Source organism: Camelus dromedarius, chromosome X (genome assembly GCF_036321535.1).
Source record: "Camelus dromedarius isolate mCamDro1 chromosome X, mCamDro1.pat, whole genome shotgun sequence".
Taxonomy (NCBI): Eukaryota; Metazoa; Chordata; class Mammalia; order Artiodactyla; family Camelidae; genus Camelus; species Camelus dromedarius.
Window position 1 is genome coordinate 104,731,003 of NC_087472.1, and position 21,341 is coordinate 104,752,343.

The 21,341-nt window shown below is 46.8% G+C and overlaps 1 protein-coding gene across 5 annotated transcripts in view; it reads left to right on the forward strand.

The window, feature by feature from the left end:
• The window catches only part of GPM6B (glycoprotein M6B), a 144,837-nt gene that overhangs the window by 76,745 nt on the left and 46,751 nt on the right, over window positions 1-21,341 (forward strand). Inside the window, exon 1 of one of the 5 annotated variants that reach the window (XM_031445929.2) lies at window positions 19,947-20,397. The exons of 1 other annotated variant lie outside the window; for it this stretch is intronic. In XM_031445929.2, the coding sequence (XP_031301789.1) occupies window positions 20,337-20,397 (61 nt within the window). In that variant the 5' untranslated portion in view covers window positions 19,947-20,336. Of the gene's footprint in view, window positions 1-19,946; window positions 20,398-21,341 lie in introns of those variants that run through there. 3 more of the 5 variants (XM_031445930.2, XM_031445931.2, XM_031445932.2) reach the window with 3 other exon arrangements.

A 21,341-nucleotide genomic window follows, 5' to 3' on the forward strand; every position in this document is an offset into this window, starting at 1 on the left:
TCCGAATGCCTGAAAAATGTAAGTGATGCCTTTGACAGGAGGGAGAGCATTGGGAAGCTGGAAGGGAGGCATCAGATGGGGGTGGAGAGGAATTCAACTTAGCACATTCTGAGTTTAGAAGGATGTGAAATATTTAAGCGAAAATACGTGTATGTGTAAGTCTGTATTGTGTCCATGGCACACGTATGCATGCATGTAGGTGCACACACACCATGGTTTGCGGGTGTGTCATGCGCGTGAATGTATAGACCTGCATTTGTGCACGATGTATATTTCTATGTGTGTATATCGATGTGCATCCAGATATATGCCTGTCTATATGTGAGGTGTTTGCAAATGCAGGTATACATGTGTGTTTGAGCATGTATTGATGCATATATTGTGTGTGCACATACGCCATACACATGCACATACCCAGTATACATCCACGTGTAAATATTACTTAAATCATTTCCATCCTTCTAAAGTTAAAATATTCGAAGTTGAAATCACCTTCCAAATCCCCATCAGAACTTTCTTCATCCTTCATCTGGGTATATATGTACAGATATGTGACTGTCTACACATATATACACATATGTGTGTGTGTGTGTGTGTGTGTGTGTGTGTGTGTGTGTGTGTGTGTGTTGTAAATGAGCCCCTGGCACTTAGACAAGCAACCGTGGCCTAAAATTTAGAATTGAGGAGTTTCAACCTAGAGAAAGCATTTGAATCTAATAGGGTGACTTCGTGACAGAGAGACCGGGCACCTCACTGAGCCTCTTCAGCATTCCGGATGGATCATACGGAGATGGCAGGTGTAGCCAAAGCGACGGAGGAGAGCGCAGGGGAGGAGGAATACCTTCTTACCTGGGCAGGTGTTTCTAGGCGGTGCTTGACTGGAAGTAGGAGCGCAACAAATGTCGTCTGAATGTTTGTCAGTGTTTTGGGTTTTTAAAAAATATTTATTGTGCACATACTAAGCATTAGACACCGAGTTGGGCGGGCGGGGGAAGGGGAATTCTCAGCCCCAGCCCCAGCCCTCCGGGTCCCCGGGCAGGGAAGCAGATCGTGCTTTAACCACCGGCTTAGCACGAGGTGAGAGAGGAAGTGGCTTCAGAGAGCAGGGAGGCTCAGGGCGCTGAGGGTCACAGACCAGGAGACCAGGGCTGAGCCTGAGCGCTGGGGGTGGGTGATGTTCCTCCAGGTTCCCCACGGAGGACAGGACTCCAGCCCTGCTGTGGCATCATCCAGGAGGAAGAGGTGTTTCACATCAACTCATGAGCTATGAGGAAGCAAATGTCTTTGGAAACCTGTCAACCAACTATTACCTGCTTTCTTAAGCTCTTATTTTGAAATCTATCTTAGCACTTTTTTCGTGTGTGGCTCTTGCTTTTGGTGTTGTATCTAAACACCCATTACCAAACTCCACTTCATGCAGATTTTCTCCTATATTTTCCTCCGGGAGTTTTATAGTGTTACGTTTTACATTTTGACCTGTGATCCGTTTGGAGTTCATTTTTGTTGGATGTATACGTCTTCAGTTCAGGTTGTGCATATGAACATCCAATTGCTCCAGCACCATTTGTTGAAAAGAATATCCTTTCTCTGTCGAGTTACCTTCGGCAAAAGTCAGTTGACAATATTTGTGTGGGTCTATTTCTGGGCTGTCTGTTCTGTTCCACTGACCTAAGTGTTTGCCCTTTTGTGAAAAGCACACTGCTTTGATTGATGTAGCTTTATAGTTAAGTCTTGAAAGTGGGTAATGTGAGTTCTCTGACTTTGTTCTTCTTTTTCAGAATGATTTTGGCTGTTCTAGTTTCTTTGCCTTTCCGTAAGAACTTTAGAATTCGCTTGTTGATAGCTACAAAAAAAGATTTTGATTTGATTGCATTGAGCCTGTAGCTCAAATTGCAGAGAATTAAGCTATTGTTTTGAACATTGGTTTTTAAGTTGTTGGACTTGGGGACGTAGAATTAGAAAAGGCCCCAACTGAGAAACCATCCAAGCCGGTGAAACATCAGTTAACAGAGAAAAAGGGCCGGGGCCTGTGCTGTAGCTGGGAAAGCAAGATGGAGGTGGGAGCCATCTTGGGTGGGAACCCAAGATGGAGGATTTGGGGAGGGTGGTCAGAGAAAACAGAGAGAGAAGCTGAGTCAGGGTCAGTGACTGGAGACTGGATAACGTGCATGAAGATGTACTTTGGTCCCAGTGTGGGAAACGCGGGCCCAGGGCAGGGGCAATATCTAAGCATCTAATAAAGGCAGAAGACTGTAGATAGCTCTGTGGGACATGGTTGGGAGGCCGAGCAGATGGCCCCCAACATCACTTTAGGCCACTCCTCACTTTAGGGAGGGAGAAGGCAGGAGGGCTGCTCTCCAGAGCCAACCTTAGCCCGAGCTGGTGCCCGGCTCCATGTTGGCCCTTGGGAGAATGGCAGCACTCCGAATCTCCCCTGGGGGGGGACCTTGAAAACCATCCATCTGGCCACAGGGAAGGAAGTGGAGTCTGCGGGAGGCATTTCAGGTATCCCTGATGGTTCTGGGTTACTGTTAAAGGGCTCAGAGCCCTTTCAAAGAATTGATTCTGAGCCAGAGAAATCCTAATTTCTCAATCCCCTCGAGCTCAGACTCAATCTTTTGGAGAATTACTGTTTAGTGGCACGGAACACAACTCATTTATTTCTTTTGCGACCTCTTAGAGATTTACTAGGTTGATATTTTTAGAACCCTCCAAACGTTCCAGTCTGGTTGGCCGGCCAGTGCCTGTTGCAGCTTTAAGCCCCTCCGTTAGCAAAGACAAAGGTGACAAGGACAGCCTCTGAGGAGGACCAGTGACGTGAAATGATGGCTTGCACTCCGTAGTCAAGTCCAGGGCCGTGGTGCCTTTCAGTCCTCTGTCCCCTTTTTATTAGTGGAGATTGGAAACGTACAAGCAAACATGGCAAGGGTGCCCCCTCTGAGGATTCCCCCTTAGTAAGTATTTACTATAACCGGATTTCTTCATTTTGTCAGTTTCTCCAGGAGGAAGGGCGATGTCAAGCTCCCGAGGGAGAGTGGAGGGTTTGTAATGATTATTTTTTTAATCAAAGAGTTTGATTGCAATTTAGTAAGAGGGAAGCTGCTGATTACTCAGTGGCCCAATAGATATTTTCTAATGAGTTTTGAGGCCGTCTAAGGGGAGGCTTGCTTTAAGAAAATGGGAAAGCGCGCCAGCTGCCTTGGGGGAGGCAGATCCTGACATTCAGACACTGTTGCTAAGAGCAGCCTGGCTCTGCCCCTCCTCCTCTCTCTCCCCTGCTTTTAAAAAGCAGAAGCTTAAAAGCCTCTATTGTGTGGAGGGGAGGAAAATGCTAATTTGAGGCACAGTTCCCCTCCGAGTCTTTTTTGAGCCTGTCATAGCTGAGATATGAACTATGATGAAGAAGGTGAAGGCGGCTTCTGAGGGCTCGGCCCGCATTGTGCAGGGAGAAAGGGGCTGAGCTGGGCGGCCTCTCCAGTCACCCGTGATGGCCCTGGGGGGTGCGCCCCCCCACCCCGGATGAGTGGGTCCCCCTGGGCTCGCTGGCCCCGCCGTCCCCCTCGCAGGAAGGCTCTGTGCTGAAAATGATGTATTAAATGCGACAAGGCAGGGAAATTACGCAAGGGACGGGACGTGGAGGAGGGGGCTGCCACCGCCTAGACCAGCCAAGAGAAAAAAAAAAATGAAAATCAGAGTTTTGAAATGGCAGCAAAAACTTGATTATGCCAAGGTCCTGACTGAAGTGTGATCTAAATCTTTACGCTTTCAAAGCTGGTCTGACCACGGTTTAAGACCTTTGGGGCTGTGTTTATTTTTGTCAAGTCTCTGCTTCCTCCATTGGTTCTCCCCTCGGATAAGTAGATGTGTAGCTAAATTTTCCTGCGTGCAACTGTGATTTTTATGTGGCAAATTTAGCCAGGATTTCTGTACAGTGAGATGACAGTGTTGAATGTGGCATGCTCCCTTTAGCAGCAGGAAAAACCTATTTTCCTATCTGCTCTGAGTGGCTGATTTTTATGTGGGGAAGTGCATTGATTAAATTCCTCGTGGACACATTATAGCTCAGTTAGTATTTTTAAAGTGTGAATTTTATAACTGAAGAATAACACATGCAGTAGCAAACAGCCATTAAGACCTGCAAAAGTGCTTCCAAATTGAAATTTCACACGACTCATTAGATGCGATTCGTATACCTGTCATGTCTACCTGTTGTGTACCCTGTGGGTTCTAGGATTTTATATCATCAAAACTAGAAAATGAATGTTAATTGAATTCTACGTTTGCGTTGAGTACTGGGTAGATACGGATGGTTGTACGCTTTAGGTGGGTAAAGAAAATACAGGATGTCTTTACTGCAGTGGTCTCTAAACATACTTTGTTAAAAAATTAAGCGTTGCATCTTTGTTTCTCTTCCCGATAAATTCTGAAAAGCTCAAACATGATCAATCTTTGCACTTTAAAAATGGGAGGTTCCTCATACCCATGGAGTGTCTGTCATTGGCTAGAAATTAGGGTTAAAGTTCATTCAATTGCCTCTACAAAGTAGCTCATGTACCTGGATGTGCACAGGTATTAAGTGAACGATGCTGTGTGGATTTGCTTCTTTGTTACATTAAGGTCTGGAGTCTTTCATTTGGTGGGATCTTGTTTGCTGGTGTGATAGGTGCAAGCGTTCTCATTAGAACTGAAGCTCATAAACAGCTTCTATGAATCTTTAATGCTGGTTAAAATCATAGCAGACTGATGATCTCGTAGCGAAGAAGCAGATCAGCCACCTATTTTAGTGACTGCTGCTGGTCGCAGGCCCGAGACTTGTCTTGTTCAAACGCGCGTAGATCACAAAGTGATGGCTTAACATGTTTCCTTTGTTTGTTTTTAAAACCTCAACAGGTGGCATAAGATCAGTATGCGTTTGTATGCGTTTCTGAGTCAGCTTCGGTGCGCCTGTAAGCCGCTGCTCCCTTCGCGTCCGCAGGAGCTGGAGCTAGTGCATGTCTGGCTGAGCGTGTTCACATCTAGCAGTGATCGTGTACTTACACGTTTCACTATAAACGCGTAAAGGTTGGATGAAACTGGAGCTAAGCAGACCCCGAAAACCAGACTTCTTGCCCCTGACTTGAAACTCAGTGATGTGCGGAACCCTCGCCGAGTTCTTGGTGGTTCCGGCAGCCTACAGATCATGATGCTACAACTTGGAAAAAAGTATCATATAATGACAGCTTTGAAAAGGCACGTGTAAATGATTAGCTTTTATCGACACTGAAATACAGTGAACACTACATATGGGAGCCAGGAACTGTTCTCACCACTTTGCTACGTTCTCTTTAATCTCCCAGTCCCTTTAAGAGGGTTACTGGTGAGGATCTGAGATGGAGTTGAGTAACTTGCCTCCCAGGTCGAGCTGGAGAAACACTTAAAATCCTGATTTTTACAGGGGAGTCTAGGACTCCCAAAGAAATTGTGAAATTCCTAAACGTATCACAGGGAGAAAACTCCTGCTCCTGACCCGTCAGGAACCCAATCAAGTAGTGTTCTTCTCTGAAGCCTTCCTTGTCCCCAGCCCGCCAAGATCAGCCGTGGCTCCCCCACGTCTTCCTGAGGGTTGTGGGTTGTGTGAGTTCCGGGCAGCCAAGGACCAGAGCCCTCTTGGTGGCCAGTCAGCGACACTGGTAACAGTTGCCCAGGGCCAGATGCGCGGCCTGCACCCAGGAACAAATCGGACACGGAGTCTGCGTTCAGGTGGATGCGCTGTGGTTCCAGCTGCCGTGACAGCGCCCGCACACCGGTGGGTAGGGGATGAATAAATATTTGCTGAATCGGAAGTGAAGGTGTCCCTCTGCTCCGAGGAGCTCCCTTGCTCCTCAAATGAGAAGCCAGTGTAGATACAGAGAGAAGACTGGTTGTTGTCAGGGATGCTGGGCAGGCGGAATGGGTGAAGGGGGTCAAAAGGTACAAACGCCCAGTTATAAGACCCGTAAGTCCTGGGGGCCTGATGTGCAGCATGCTGACTATACTTAGTAACGCTCTATATTTGACAGTTGCTAAGAGAGTAGCTCTTGAAAGTTCTCATCATAAGGAAAAATAAATTGCTGTGTAAGGTGATGGATGTCAACTAGACTTGTGATCATTTCACAGTGTGTACCAATATTGAATCACTGTGTTGTATACCTGAAACCAATATAATGTTATGTCAATCACATCTCAATTAAAAATATTAAGGGCTGATTCCAAAAAAAAAAAAAAAAAAAGCAACACATCACAGTGCCCAGCACAATCCTGGGCATGTGATAAATGTGTGTTAAGTGAACAAATGAGTTACTGACTTAAGTTTTAGAACTGGTTTTAGGTGTTGCTAGTAGTCATTTGCAAGTAATTAAAAAGGAAAGAAAGAGTGGGCCTTTGACGTCTCCTCTGAATTTCCAGCGGTGACCGTTAAAATGTTTTTAATTGAGAAATAATGATGTATCTGGATTTTTGTTGAGTGAGGAAGAGGAACACAAAGGGAATGGAAATGTTCTGGCTGAAAAGTTCAAAAGTTACACTTTCTGGCAAAGGTTTACTGTTTTTTTATTCACAATGATAAAAATAATCATGTTTAATGCTAACAGTTTAAGTTGTGAAATAATGTCTGTCTTTGTCCCTCAGAATGTATTGAAATAAGCATGGGGTTAACGAGTTCAAAATCCGTATCTCATTTCCTTTGAGTACTTCCACTGGGTTTAGCAATAATTAGTAAAAAAAAAAAAAATAACCAAATTACCTTTTTTTAAAGGAGTAAATATACTGGATAATTAGCATATTGACTGATCAACTGTTTGGCGTAAACATGACAAATTACCTGTCAGTTTACCCGTGAAACTGACAGAGCAGCAGGAAAGGTTACACAGCAGATCCCTCAAACACGGTTTTTGACATTTGAAGCAAGCTCATTATCAGGATGGCCAATTGAAAATGTTTAAATGTTCTAAATATATTAGAGTTTCACAGTGTCATGGTCAATTTATCTTGATATGCCAACCGCTAGAATCAGGCACTTAAAAAAAAAAAGCAAAAAATTCATACTGAGTTTGGGATGTGAAGAATTAACCCAAATAAGAATGTGCTTATTTTTCTCCGATTGCAAACAGTAGTGAGCATCTCTCCTTTGGCGGTTTAACAACAACAAAAGCTTGGAATCTCTTAATGCTTTATCATTTTCAGTGCTTTAGAGGCATTTCATATTCCCTTGAAGCATCCTTTCTCAGCTGGGGAACAGATCACACTCGTGTGCTACGGTTATTAGTGAGAAGTTCCAATTTGTTAGGAATGATAAAGCATGGAGATGTGCACTGATTGCCTTTTTTTCTTTTTATAAATGTATGCCTCTATTCTTTTATACTGCTACCACTCCCTTGCACTTTGATCTGCTTTCCTGAGTGGGATCTCAGCCTGGGGGCTGGGAATTGCCCATAATCCTAGGTTTGCCCCCTGAGAGTGGGTGGAGCAGGTGACCATTATCCATCCATTACGCTCTGGCTGGGACTGGTTGACAAGCTCCATCCTGGAGCTTTATTGCCTTCGTGAAGGAGCATTTCAAGCCCCACTCCGGTCTTGCCTATTAATCATAGCAGCTACTTTTTATTGAGTGTTCCTAGCTCCTGTGCAAAGCCCATGGCATGCATTAGGTACTTAACCCACTGGCATGGTTTATCAGTGGCTTTTCATTAAAAAGATAAATTGACATTAACAAGCATTGATTACCAAAGATTTATGCTGTTGTGTGCATTTCACTCTGTTGTGGCCTAATACGATTTACTTTTGTAAGATATTTTGTAAGATACACAAACATGTGTGCATTTCAGATCTGGTATTTCGACCTAATCCCAACAGAATATTTACTTTGATAACTCTGCATCACGTGAAAACAAGAGCTTGTTTGGTTGTGAGTCACGAGACCCAAATCTTTGGCCCTGTCTTTCCTGATTACGCACCAAAAAAGGAGAGCAGAGCTAGACGGTTTGAGAAAATTTCCTCCTGCTTTAGAATTTGGTGTGTGTGTAACGCTGATTTTAAGCCAGGCCAGAAAATCAGGGAAGAATGGAACCAAATTCTTCTCATGGTAGTTTCTGTGAAGAAATTCTAGGTTGCTTGACTCTGGTGGCTTCATCTTAAGTGCCTCGTTGGTAAGATGAAGTGCCTGGCCCTCTTAGGACCCTACGCGGCATTGCCATCTATCTGCATGGTGCAGACCAAGGACAAAGCCCAAACGGCACAACACTAGAAACCTTCCGCTCTGAAATGACATCCATCATTTAGCAACTACTTTGAAAGCACAGTATCCCAGTCTGATTCCGCTTGAGTGTATGATTAAGTGACCTTAAATTTTGTTGATTGCAAGTACAGAATGCAGGCATGTTTTCAAGTATACTGGCTCGTTGCCGGCATTTCGCTATTTCATCCCCCAAAATACAAAAAAGATTTTATCAAATGACTTGTGAGGTCAGCATAGAAGATGACTTTCACCTGACCTAGTCCTCATAGCTTTAAAGAAAAAAATAGATTGCTTTTCACAATACAGTATGTCATTGATGGTTTCCAACTTTCAAAGCCCACTGATTATTTTAGTGGAGTAAAGTAGTGGAGTCACTTAAGTGACTTCATCCTACTTCTCCTAATTTCTATCCCAGAAAATAAACAGAAGAGGCAATTTAATAAAATATGGTATTTGCATAAATGTGAATATATTTTAAAATATGTGGGGCTTGGTCTTTTGTAGTGTAGATTCTCACCAGCAGTAGACTAAATGAAATAGCTCACATTTTTGTGCAGTTCATATTTTATAGCAACCCTGGACCACCCGGCAGCTGATCCAACAAGGCACTGGTTTTCTGTAGAGTTTAATCTGAGGGCATTTGAGTTACAGATCTGCCAATCCTAGGTGTTTCCCTGAAGTAGCAAGAACAGGCATTCTAACATCAGAAAGTAAATTTCACATATTCTCTTGTCAAGCTCCGTACTGGTAAATCTCAAATATTCTGTCAAGCTGCATGTTGGAGAATCATACTCTTCCACAAATCAGTGGTTTTCAGACTTTGATGTGTTTATCAGAATCACTTGGTGTGAGACTGCTTGTTTGGGATGCCCATCGTCCTTCATCTGAGTAGGTAGTTTCAGGAAGGTCACGTGGAGAGAAAGGTGAGGAAACAGGCTGAGAGGTGAGTTGCCCACGTCATCATGACCGGCAAGACAGAGCCAGTGCGCACTCAACGGTAGACATAACTTCCTTCCCCTGTACTGACAGTGAATCTCACTGAACTTCCCGTGCCTCGTGGACCACCGGCATCCTGTGCATGGGGTGCTGTGAATGCTGTACGCAGGGAGGGGGCAAGGAACGCCTAGGTCCCCTGCTCATACACATGTTCCGTTGTCCCATTGGATTTCACTTGCAGAACCCAAGTTCAAAGATCAAATTACAGAGAATTTCCAGACATTGACAGCAGAATGTGAAACCAAGCTTGAGGCCCTTCTGAGAGCGGGACTCTCTGTGAGTAAAAAAAATGTATATATCAGAGGCAAATCTAATTTGATCTTGAGTACCCAGGTGTCAGCACCACCCTCCAGGTTCCAGAAACCAATCTGGACAATTTGCTGAAGAGTGCCCTTGGAGGCACCTCTTTTTTAATCGCGTTCCCTTGTTCATCTCAGTTCCATTGATTTACTTGCAGATTACTCGCAGGCATTGCATCCAAGCTGTACCTCGGCAGGGAGGTCGGGGGCAGGTGTCGGGTAGGGCGTGCCCTTAGACATCCAGTCAGGCCGGGCGAGGGCACGGAAGTGAACCCGTCAGGGACAGGGACGGATCTGGAACGACAGAGAATCAGCAGCTGTTCCTTCCTCGCACCGCCTGTTCCTCAGACCTGTGATGCTGGTGGGAGCATGGAGAACACAGGACAGCAGTGACAGCCCTTCGTAAGCAGCGCGGAGGACGCACTGTGCTGAGACTCTACGTGCAGTCCTTCGCTGCCCTGAGTAACCTGACGAAGGGCCATCTCTAAGAGCCCGTTTAAGAGATGGCAAAGCTGAGGCTCAGAAAGGTCGTGTGGTATAATAAGGTGGTAAATGGTGGAGCTGGCCTGGAAGCCAGCGGGCAAGGGAGCCTGACTCCGCGGATGTTCGCGGCCCCCTGTTTCTTGCCTTTCTGAGCAAGGCTTTGGTGGTGACCCGGATTCTCTGAGTTGGTGCACCTGACCTCCTGGCCTCCGTCGTGGCTTCCTGACTCACGAGTTCCCAGCTTTGACATCCAGTGGCTGACTCAGGACTCAGCTCGGCCTCTGACCGCCTGCGTGACCTTGGCAAGTCCCTTTGGCTCCCTTTGGTGTTGGATCCTTCGTCTATGCGAAGTGGGTGGTTATGCGGGCCTCTCAATGCCGTCGTGAAGGCAAAACTGAAAAAGCGTGGGTTAAAGTTCCTGCAGCAATGCTGGTACAGAGGGACCCTCAGTCCCTGAGTGCTGACCTCTGTCCGCCCCTCCTGCGCTAGCCTCACGTCTCGTGTGGGTGTGCTGGGCCGCTGGGTGCGCGCTGAGCCTGTTCCCTGCACTCCACAACCAGCCCTCTTTGGCCTGCAGCAGGTGGAAACGGCTCTTGAAGGGACCCGGCCAAGTGTCCCTGGTAGATGGTGCTTACAGTCTTTGTGTGATGACCTGGGGATAATAGCAGAGGCTCGTGTACAGAGTGGGAGGGTATCACCGGCCCCTGGGGCTGTTGATGCCTTCCGCTGCTCAGATCTACACAAAGTCAGCACTGTCGGGGGTGGGCCTGGGGGGCGGGTCGATTCCCCAAGAGGGAGGTGAGAGTCTGTGCGCCTGCCTGATACAGAACCTTTACCCAGCAGCCCAACAGCTAGAAACCCTTTAATCCACACATTGACCCCACTTCAGGGAAAGGTGACAGTGACTCCTGCACAGTGAGGAAGTGAGGACAGTGAGGTGAGGACGAGGAACCAGCTGGAGAAGCTGCTAGGCATGAAGAAGGCCTCCTGTAATGCCCTTTGAGTTCTCAGAATTTAAAGGGCCCGCACCATCTTTATTCCTACCCTGATGGGCTCATCCCGTCATTTTCCAACTTCCATTGAGAATTTCCAGAGGGCATATGACTTGTGATTTAACTTTAAATTTGAAAATGTCTGGCTTCCTGCCCCAAAAAGGCCAAAGATGGAGAGCCTTGCCTTCCTTAGGGGTATAACATTGAGGGCCAGTTTGGTCCTAGTTGGTACAAGTCTTGGTCTCCCACCTGTGTGGGAGGCAGGAAAGTGTCTCTCCAGCGGAAGTAGCTGTGATTCAGAGAGGCAGCGTTTATAACTGAGCGCCCGAGGGGAGGACAGGAGGAAGAGGAGACTGCGTGGATTTAACCAAGGAGGTGGGCTTTGGGCTCTGCCTTCCAGGAGAAGAAGAGGAGTTGGGTGGGGACGGCGTGGGCTGGGGTTTTGGCAGATGATGTGAGAAAAATCCCCCAGAGAGCACCCCAGTTCCACCCAGCTTTGAGGTTGAACCACCAGCTCCCTCTGAGTAAGAGCATACCCTGGGCCCTGGGGTTTCTGGCTAATGGAGTAGGGACTGGTGCATGCCTTGCGTACACAGGAAGAAATAGAAACTTTCCCCTTTTTAATCAAAGCCAGTTTCAAAACCCATCACCTGATCCTTGTTTGGGTTTTGGCTTTCCGTGGGGCTCCATCATACTGGGGTCCACTTCTCCCCAGGGTGATGAGACACGCAGGGAGGGAGTTATCTCCCTGGCTCTGCCTCTGGGCTCTGACCTCCTGAAGACTCAGCCCCACTCCTGACCCCAGGCAGTCCGCGCTCAGGGCAAGCTGCCTTCCTTACTGCGATCAACACTGTCGTATCTTCTGTGACATCACCTGTCAAAGGGGCTAACGATCCCTCCCTCCTCAGGCTGTGCCGTGGACTACATCAAGTAACAAGTGTACCCTTCTCAGGGCCGGACAGGTCGCCCCTTTTCCCTCCCTGCCCCCGCCACCTCTTCTAAGATGAAACTCCTTGCATCTTGGGGAACCGGTCCCTTTTCCCTCCATTTCCCCCCAAGAGCTGGCCCTCCGCCTGTCCTAGGATATCCATTCATTTTTTTCTCTACCTTCACTTGCCTCTTCTGAAATCCCTCTCTTTCAACCACCACCGCCTTTTCAGCATAAAATGTTTCAGGATTCTTTTCCTTACTGTGTTTCTCCCCTTACTCTGCCGGCGTCTTTCTTGTGCCCTCCCGCCACTGTCATGTGTCTTTAGAAAGTAGGCTCCCCCTGCTTCCTCTCTAGTCTGCTTTCCATTCTATCTTTCTACTGATGCTGGTAAGGAAAGTGGAATTTTCCCTTTCAGTGACCTTTGCCGAGTCCTGGCCTTCTGGCTGCCTGGACTGTGGACCACCTCTTCCTTCTCAGAAATCCCTCCTCCTCCATAACAGGGTCCTGCCCTAGGTCTCCTGCATCCTCTGCATCCCCTGAGTAGTCCTTCCACTAGAGACCCCTGAATTGGGTGGTCCCACAAGGCTTTCTCCTCTGTGGGCATCTCACCCCTTCCCATGATGGTAATTGCTTCCTCTCTGCTGATAATGCCCAAGTCTTCATGCCCAAACTCAGCCAGTCTGAGCAGCTGCACGGACACTGCCCACGGGGCTTCCAGACTTGGTAGACTTTCTCACTCACTTACCTCACTCATTGTGGGTTGAACTGTAGCCCCCAGAAAAATATGTCAAAGCCCTAAGCCCTGGTACCTGTGAATGCACCCCCACTGAAGTAGGGTGTTTGTAGATGTAACCGACTTAAGACAGGGCCATACTCGATTAGACTGTGCCCTAGTTCAGTGTGCCTGGGGTCCTCACGATAAGGGACACAGACACACAGGGAAAGTGCCATGTGATGGCAGAGGTTGGAAAGCTGTACCTATAAGCCAAGGACCACCAGCAACCCCCAGAAGCTAGAAGGGGCAAGGATGGGTGCTCCCCTCGAGCCTTTGGAGAGGGCTTGGCCCTGCAGACATCTTGCTTTCGGACTTCTAGACCCCAGGACTGGGAGAGAATAATCTCTGGTGGAAGGCCACCCGGTTTGTAGCACTTTGTGACGGCGACCCTAGGAAACTCCTCCGTCACTGATCTCCCCATGTGCCGTCCTTCTAGGAATCCACGCTGAACTCCTGGACTCAGCCCTGAATCCCATCTCCCTCACCTTGATGCCTAGTTTCCCATCACCTTGTTGCCTCGACTGGGTGTAGTGTCTCCACATCTTCTCTGGTGGAGTGCAGTCACCCTGACTCTGGCCTCTCCCGTCTCCTCTCCATCCAGCAAACAGTAGTCGATACAATTTTCATAAAGCAGTTCTGATCGTGTCGCTGTCACTGCAGCACAGATTTGGTGTGCCCCACTGCCAGTTGGAGTGACCAGTTCACTGCATATTGGGATCACCTGGGAAAATTTTAAAGCTCTTGTGCCCACTTCACGCCGCTGACTATCAGACCAGGATGTGTGAGGGCGGCACCCAGGCATCCGCATTTTCAGAGCTCCCCAGATGATTCCAGTGCGCAGCCAGGCCTGAGGACCATGGACCCACAGGACCCACAGGAGGAAATTTAGGGAAGAGAGAGATGTCAGTGGCCCTCAAGCAGGGTGATTTTGCCCCGCAGGAGACATCTGGCAACGCCTCGGGACGTTTGTGGTCACGACTAGGGTGCAGTCACTGGCGTCTCGCGGGTAGGGACCCGGGTGGCTGCCCCGCCCCCTGCAGTGCACAGGACGGCCCCAGAGTGATCCCGCCGTGATGCAGCCCCGGCTGTCACCCGTGCGGACGTTGAGCAGCCCCGCTTTCAGAGATGGGACAGAAGCAGCAGCGCTGGCCTTGACTTTGGGGGAGCGGACAGCTGTGGGCTGCAGCACCGGGAGAAACGCCCCCGCCCCGCGCCCCGCCCCGCGCCCCGCCCCGCGCCCCGCCCCGCGCCCCGCACGCCGAAACCGCTCGTGCTGCGCCTGTGTCCGTCACGTGGCGCCTTAGCCTGCGCCTGCCCAGTGTGTGCTCTTGCTCTGCTTTTCAAAATGAGGCTTAGTGGCATTTTGGCCAGAAGAAGGAGGCTCACCACCTCTCAGATGGCGTCTGCCATCTGAACAGTCACGGTTTTGGCGTCTCCTAAGGAGGATGCTGTCTGTCGCTAAATACAGCCGATTCGAGCGGGAAGAGGCTGGCTCCCGGAGGCTCCCGTGCGTGCCCTGTGATCGATGGCCCTGCCCTGCCTAGGAACCTCCTCTGCCATTAAGGAGAAACTCTCACGATGATGACGGATACTTAGGCAGCATTACATTTTGTAAGAGTTTTCGAACAGTACATCATCCAATTTGGTCATTTCAGCTCTTAGCTTTGTGCTATGAAGGAAGAAGCTCTTTAGCCTTCCCTGTAAAGGGAAGTATAACACATATAGAGGAGGTACTGAGGAAACGCAACAGGAAAGTGAATAATTGAGCAAGAAGAGTAAGGAGTCAAAAGGCACTCAAACCCACGTTGGATGTAAAATTAGAAATTTCATTCTGGTAATGGGAGCAGAGCTTTGCCAAATTGCTAAGGCTTCCGGGAAGGTCTAACGATGGCAAAGACCCAATTCTGGACAATCACATTCTAAATCTCTGGCTCTATGCTGCAGTTTCTGTGTTTTAAACTTAGGCAACATCTTGACCGCAGCACAGAAGAATGATAATTTTGAATATTACTACCACTTCATAGTGTCTTTTTCTGCTTTGAACATAAGATTTAAAAATTCCTGCTGTATTTGTATCTCTAGTCTCTCCAAAGGCTCAGGTATTTGCTACTAGAACACATCTTTGGTTTTGTCTTAGGGAGTAGTGTGAAAGTAAGAGTCACTTAATTTCTGTTAAAATGCAGTTTATTCACAATTCATCCATTCAAGCAGGTGAGGGATTTTCACACTAGAATGTGAAATGAGGTTGTGTTTGGTTCTGGGGTTGCTGCTCTGGGTGTTCATTTTCTTTGATGGGCAAAGAGAAAGGCTTGTACCAGGGCTGGTGAGTCGCAGTGCTAAGAGGGCTGAGTCTTGGGGACAGCCACCGGCTACGAGTTGCCTGTCTTTGTCGGAGGTGGTCGCCATGATGTCTTCCACAAATGTAGTCTTAGCTCCTTACTCAGGAGTGAGGTGAAGGGGCTTCAGGAGAAGGGAGGGAGCACGCATCTCCAGGAGGATGGAGATGGTCCAGAAAGCAGAGTCAATGCCAAGAATGGCAAATGAGGTGAATGGAAAGGGAACGAATGATGCTCTGTCGCCTGGAGCTGCATGGCCATGAGGAGACTCTGTCCTTGGGGACTGAGTGGGAGGTGGACTTGGGAAAAAAATTTCCATAGAGTGTGACAGTTTCAGAGGAATTACAGTTGACACTTGAACAACACAGGTTTGAACTGCATGGGTCCACTTATGCATGGATTTTTTTCTTTCCTCTGAATACCTATTACATGATCCAAGGTTGGTCGGATTTGAAGATTTGGAACCATGTCTACAGAGGGTCAACTGTAAAGGTATATTCAGATTTTCAACTGCTGGTCCTCAGTGCCCCGAGCCCCCATGCTGTTCAAGGATCAATTGTGGTTTGAGGGACTATGGAAACATCTTAGAGATTAATGACTCCCCACTGAGGAGTCATTCTGAGGCCAGGAGAAACCTAAAATATAATTCTGAAAGTTGAAAGGAATACACGTTTGGCTAACTTTACTGATAGCTGTGTGACTCTGATAAGGATATGTAGGTGGATCATTGGAAAACTTGGTGAGTTCCCAACTGACTGAACAATCAGAGTCATGTAACAGGATAGTGACCAGCCTCTGGTATGCTGCAGGTGCGTGATGAAGCTTGGTTGAATGAATGAACGAACCAACCATCCAGTTACCTGACCAGGAGGATGTCCATAGTGGCCCTCACAGGAGTCTCTCACCTTGGTCTTGTTGTGGTTAACACTTCCATCAGCTATTGAGATCACAGGATCATATGAGGAAAATAAGGCAAATTTATGGTACTTGGAGACTGTGATGTTATAGTTTGTAATAAGAAACATATATTTGGCCTTTGTCCTATTTCTGGCACAGAGCTCCTGAAACCATGGGAAATTTCCTGTGGTGGGCAGTGATAAAGTGTCTTTTGTTAATGAAGGGACTTTTGGAACCTAAGGATGGGGGCTGGTTGTCAGTGGAGTCGGCCACGTGATCAGAGGTTCTCGCACTCCCACCCCGACTCCCTTTCCTCCTTTGTCCTCCACCCCTCACGTCCGGGGAGGGGAGAGGGGCCGTACACTGAGTTCAGTTACCAATGGCCAGTCATTTAATCAGTCATGCCTACGTAATGAAGCCTCCATAAAAAACCCACAAGGACTGCGTCTGGAGAGCTACTGGCTGATGAACACGTGGAAATGAGCTGGGAGCTCTGTGTCCTTTCCCCAGACCTTGCCCTCTGCATCTCTTCATTGGGCCTTTGATTTGCAGAATCATATTTTAGGTTTCTCCTGGCCTTTAATATTCTTTTTATAATAAACCCAGTAATCTAGTCAGTAAAATATTTCGATGAGTTCTGTGAGACACTAGCAAGTTAATCATACCCAAGGAGGGGGTCATTGGAAGCTCCATGTATAGCTGGTCCGAAGCACTGGGGACAGCCTGGATTTGAGATCGGTGTCTGAAGTGGGCGGGGGGCAGTGTTGTGAGACGCAAAGAATAATTTCCAGCTCTGGGAGACATTTCCCATCCTCTTCAATCTACATACTCATGTTATTTTCTGGCCCAAAATGGACACGTATCTCAGAAATGTTGTAAATGTTATGTTCTGTTTTCTGTCTGTCTGCGAACCATTTCTCTATCATGTTTTCTTCTGATTCAAGTCATTTCTCATACACACCAATGAGGTTTTGAGGCTGCTTCTAAAGTGATACAATGGTAACTTGTAGAATTGTCACACTAACGGTCAGTCCAAGGAAAAGAAAACGATCAAGTTGCAAATGAGGCAAAAGCGATGAATTGTCTGTAGTTTTTCAAGGTGAAAAGGAGATCAAACTGTCAGTTGGAGAATTTGTGACGATTTTGTCCAATGGTTTTGATTTTGTGACTGTGATACAAAACGAGAGTTGGCCTTAAATTTAGAATGTCTTTCATCTTCTGCCTTCTCACTTCTACTAACACTTAAAAATACTATTCTTGTTTTTTTTTAATTTGGTAGGGTTTTTTAAATTGAAGTACTAAGAAGGAGCTATATTTATTACCTTGTAATAACCTGTAATGAAAAGAATATGAAAAAGAATATATATATATATAACTGAATCACTATGCTGTACACCAGAAACTAACACAACATTGTAAATTAACAATACTTCAATAAAAATACTATTCTTAAGTAATAGCTCCCCTAAATTATTCTATTCTGCCAGTTCTATAATTGGATAATTTTGCTTTTGACTGAATGATTATACTTTCTCAATGAAAATCAGTATTAACAAAGCTAATCACAAATGTCCCCTTTTGCGCTGAATTGACTTTTGTTTTGGTATCATTTCTCTCTTGAACCACTGCTGAGGGAGGACACGCCTGTCACAAAACAGTTGCCACCTTCCTATCTGAATGCACCTAAGCCGTCTTTGCACAAATGGTTTAAGACCATCCTGTTTGGTCACATCATCAGGTTCTCCTGTGCAGGTCAGCTGCATCACAAATGAATCTCTTCCTGCAAGTCTGAAATTTTAGGCTGCCGTTCTTCTCAGTCTCCTTGCCATGAGACAATAAGATCAGATCGACTGTGGCCATAATTGAAGGGGATGGTTGATGGTGGGCGTGGTCTCCTAGGCCGATGGGCAAAGTGAAAAATGAGATGTAAAAATAAAAGAAAATGTTGAAACAGGCTAAACTGGTTTTCACAGTCTTTTCTGGTTTAACAAGACCAGGGGTATTGAATTATCCAAAACTAATGCATTAAAAGATCAGGTTGTCAGAGGCTTTTGATTCAGGATCTTACACTTTTTAAAAAATGTTGAGCACCAAAACCCCCTGACCTGGGAGACGTTTGTTTTTTTCTGGAGGGGGTGGCCTCCAACTTGTCTTTATATGTGCTTCTAAGATGGGTGTTCAACCCAAGCAACTAGCAGACTGTGTTCTCGGTCAGGGAGCCCTTCACCCTGTGCTTATCAACGGCCATCCCTGCATTTGACTTGAGTGTCTATAATTTTTTTAATTGCGGTATAATTGACATATAATACTCTATTAGTTTCAAGTATACCACATAGTGATCCAACATCTGTATACACAGCAAAATGGTCATCACAATAAGGCTAGTTACCATCTGTCACCTTACAAAGCGAATGCAATATTATCGCCTGTATTTTCCATGCCGTACGTGATGTCCCCATGACTAATGTATCGTGTAACTGGAAGGCTGTACTTCTTAATCCCCTTCACCCATTTCGCCCCCTCAATTCCCCTTCCCTCTGGCAACCACCAATCTGTTCTCTGTATCATTCAGTCTGGGTTTTGTTTATTTTGTTTCATTTGTTATTTAGATTCCACATATACGTAAAATCGTATGCTATTTGTCTTTCTCAGTCTGACTGTTTTTCGCTTAGCATACGTGGATGAACCCTGAGAGATCCACTGAGTTTCGATAAATCTTTTAAATAGGGACAATGCAGGTCAGTGGGTCCAACAAATGCTTAAAAAAATGGTGCAGAAATTAGTGATGCTTGGAAACACATGGCTTACGACCATGATAAAGGATTCTGTGCTTAGATGGGTTGACATTGGTCCAGTAGTATCTGGGTAAGCAAGAAGACTTGTGAAACTGACAATCAAAATCATTATTGGTACAGTAGCCTTTCTGCTGAACATTCAGAATGCTCTCGAAAACCGCCTTTTGACTTTGAGTGAGGAGTTGTAAGTAATAAAGCTCCATATTAAAGTAACCACATCCGACAAGAAAAAGCCACTCGATTTTGATTTTTTATTCCAAGGAGCCACCAAAACGCCAGCCAGATATACTTGTAGCATATTATGCTTATTTTTAAATAAGGATGGGTCCTTTTTTATGAATTGGGCTTGAGCTAAAGTTTCCCTTGCCATTATATAACTTAGCTGTAGATCAAGAAATGGGTTCTGTTACTGAATTGCTACACTGCTATTGTTAAATCTGTATTTGGTCTCTCTTCCCCCTTAAGTACTTTTTCTCCGCTTTTTAATATATATATTTTCAAATCAATCTACCTGGCTCGCTAGAGGTTGTGCAAAAGACATGCATTGTTATTAAAGTGTAGTTGATTTACATTGTTGTGTTAGTTTCTCGTGTACAGCATAGTGATTCAGTTATATAAATATCTATTCTTTCTCAGATTCTCTTCCATTATAGGTTATTGCAAGATATTGAATATAGTTCCCTGTGCTGTACAGTAGGTCCTTGTTGTTTTTCTATGTGATATATAGTAGTGTGTATCTGTTCATTGCAAACTCCTAATTTATCCCTCGCCCCTCAGTCCCCCTTGGTAACCCTAAATTTGTTTTCTATGTCTGTGAGTCTACTTCTGTTTTGTAAATAAGTTCGGTTGTAGCCTTTTTTTTTAAGATTCCACATATAAATGTTATCATATACTCGTCTTTCTCTGGACATAGCGAAAAAAGAAAAAGCAAATGGAGACCACGGGAAGTCCTTTGGCTAGATCCTGCCAGGGCTGGGGGGGAAATGAAGGAAAACAAACTGATGCCCGGTAAGGGGGCCCCGTGGGAAAGAGCGAGCAGCTTAGGCGAAGACCTGCGCTCTGCCGAGAGGAACAGGCGCCGGGGCCGACCGGCTGGGTCACGTGGTGGGAGGGGGCTCTCTCCTCTCTCCCGCGCGGCCCCTGCTCTGATGTCACAGATCTGTTCTTTCCTGGGAGAATTAATTAGCATTCACCGCGCGCAGTTGGCGGGGAGAGAGGAGCGCGCCGGGGCGCGCGCAGGAGAGCGAGAGCGCAGCCCGGTGGGGGCGCGGGGCCCCGGGGAGCCGCATCGGGACGCGGGCAGCGGCGCGCGCGCGGGGAGCCTGTTTTATAACCGGGATCCTCGGTGACGTACGGCTGCCGGCTCCTTGGCAGCTGTCTCTCTGGACCAGTAGGCAGAGGGAGATCGACGCCGCCGAGACTTTCGCATCTTGGAAGGGACTGTAATCTTCTGTAGTGAAGAACAGCAGCTCTCAGTCACGCGGGCGTAAATAAGAGCCGGAGGGGAGTCCAAAAGAAAAGGCAGAGGAGGGGGAGAAGTGTGTGCTGGGGGAGCGGGCAAAGGCATTTTTGGTGCATGGTATGAAGCCAGCCATGGAAACTGCCGCCGAGGAAAATACTGAACAAAGCCAAGAGAGAAAAGGTACCCAGGGCTCTGACAATAGCCTGTTTAAAGCTTTCCACTGGGGGGCGGAAAAGGGGGTGGCGGGGTTTGTGCCTCTTGTCAGATAAGCTTGAAACCATCCCGATGGCCTGGCCTCGCTTTCAGGGAGGCTTGCTTCTGGAGGCAGATGTGAATAGATCAGCCCTTCCTCAACCCATTCCCGGTCCCCATCTCTCTCCCGAACATGGTCTGGCACAGAAGGATGTCCGCAGTCTGTCACCTTGGGGAGCAGGATTGGGGAAGCTGTCTTTTCTAATTATTATAATGAGTCATAACTGAGGTCCCAGGCTCCGCATGCTATGTTCCCGGGACACGGACTGCATTGTTTTGTGCTAATGCCCAGGGGAAACGGGAGGGGCACGTGCATTAAATATGCTTTGGTTCCGCTGATGCTATAGAGATTTTGGACATTCTCTAATTTTCTTATTTAATACGAGTGCTATTTCCGTGTATCGGACCCTGACTGACACGTAATAACCGTTTACAGTTGGAGCTTGAGAGAGGGGAAGTCAGCTCTGTAGACTGGAGCTGATGGAAAGGGGTCCAGGGTCTTCTGCTATTTATGACTTGGAGATGTGGGGAAGGAAAATCCACACAGGTCCCGTTCCTTAAATGGAATCTGAGAACACATCCCAATTTTGACATACGGAATGGCTTTTTTGGGGAAAAAAGTGTTTTGCGGGAGGAAGATGGCAGAAAATAGAAAGTAAAATTAATTGGTCGTTTCCTAGATAATGACTGATTCAAGGTCGATACCCCGTAGGATCAGCTCAGCCTCTGTTAGGTTAACAGCATCTCACCGCGCTGTAATTTATCTCCCTCACCCAAAGTTACAGACTCCTAAAGGTGCAAGAACGTATTCTCCACCCGCAGTGGCTCTTAGATCCAAAGTGACCCGTTCTAAGGTGGTTTCTCTTGACCCC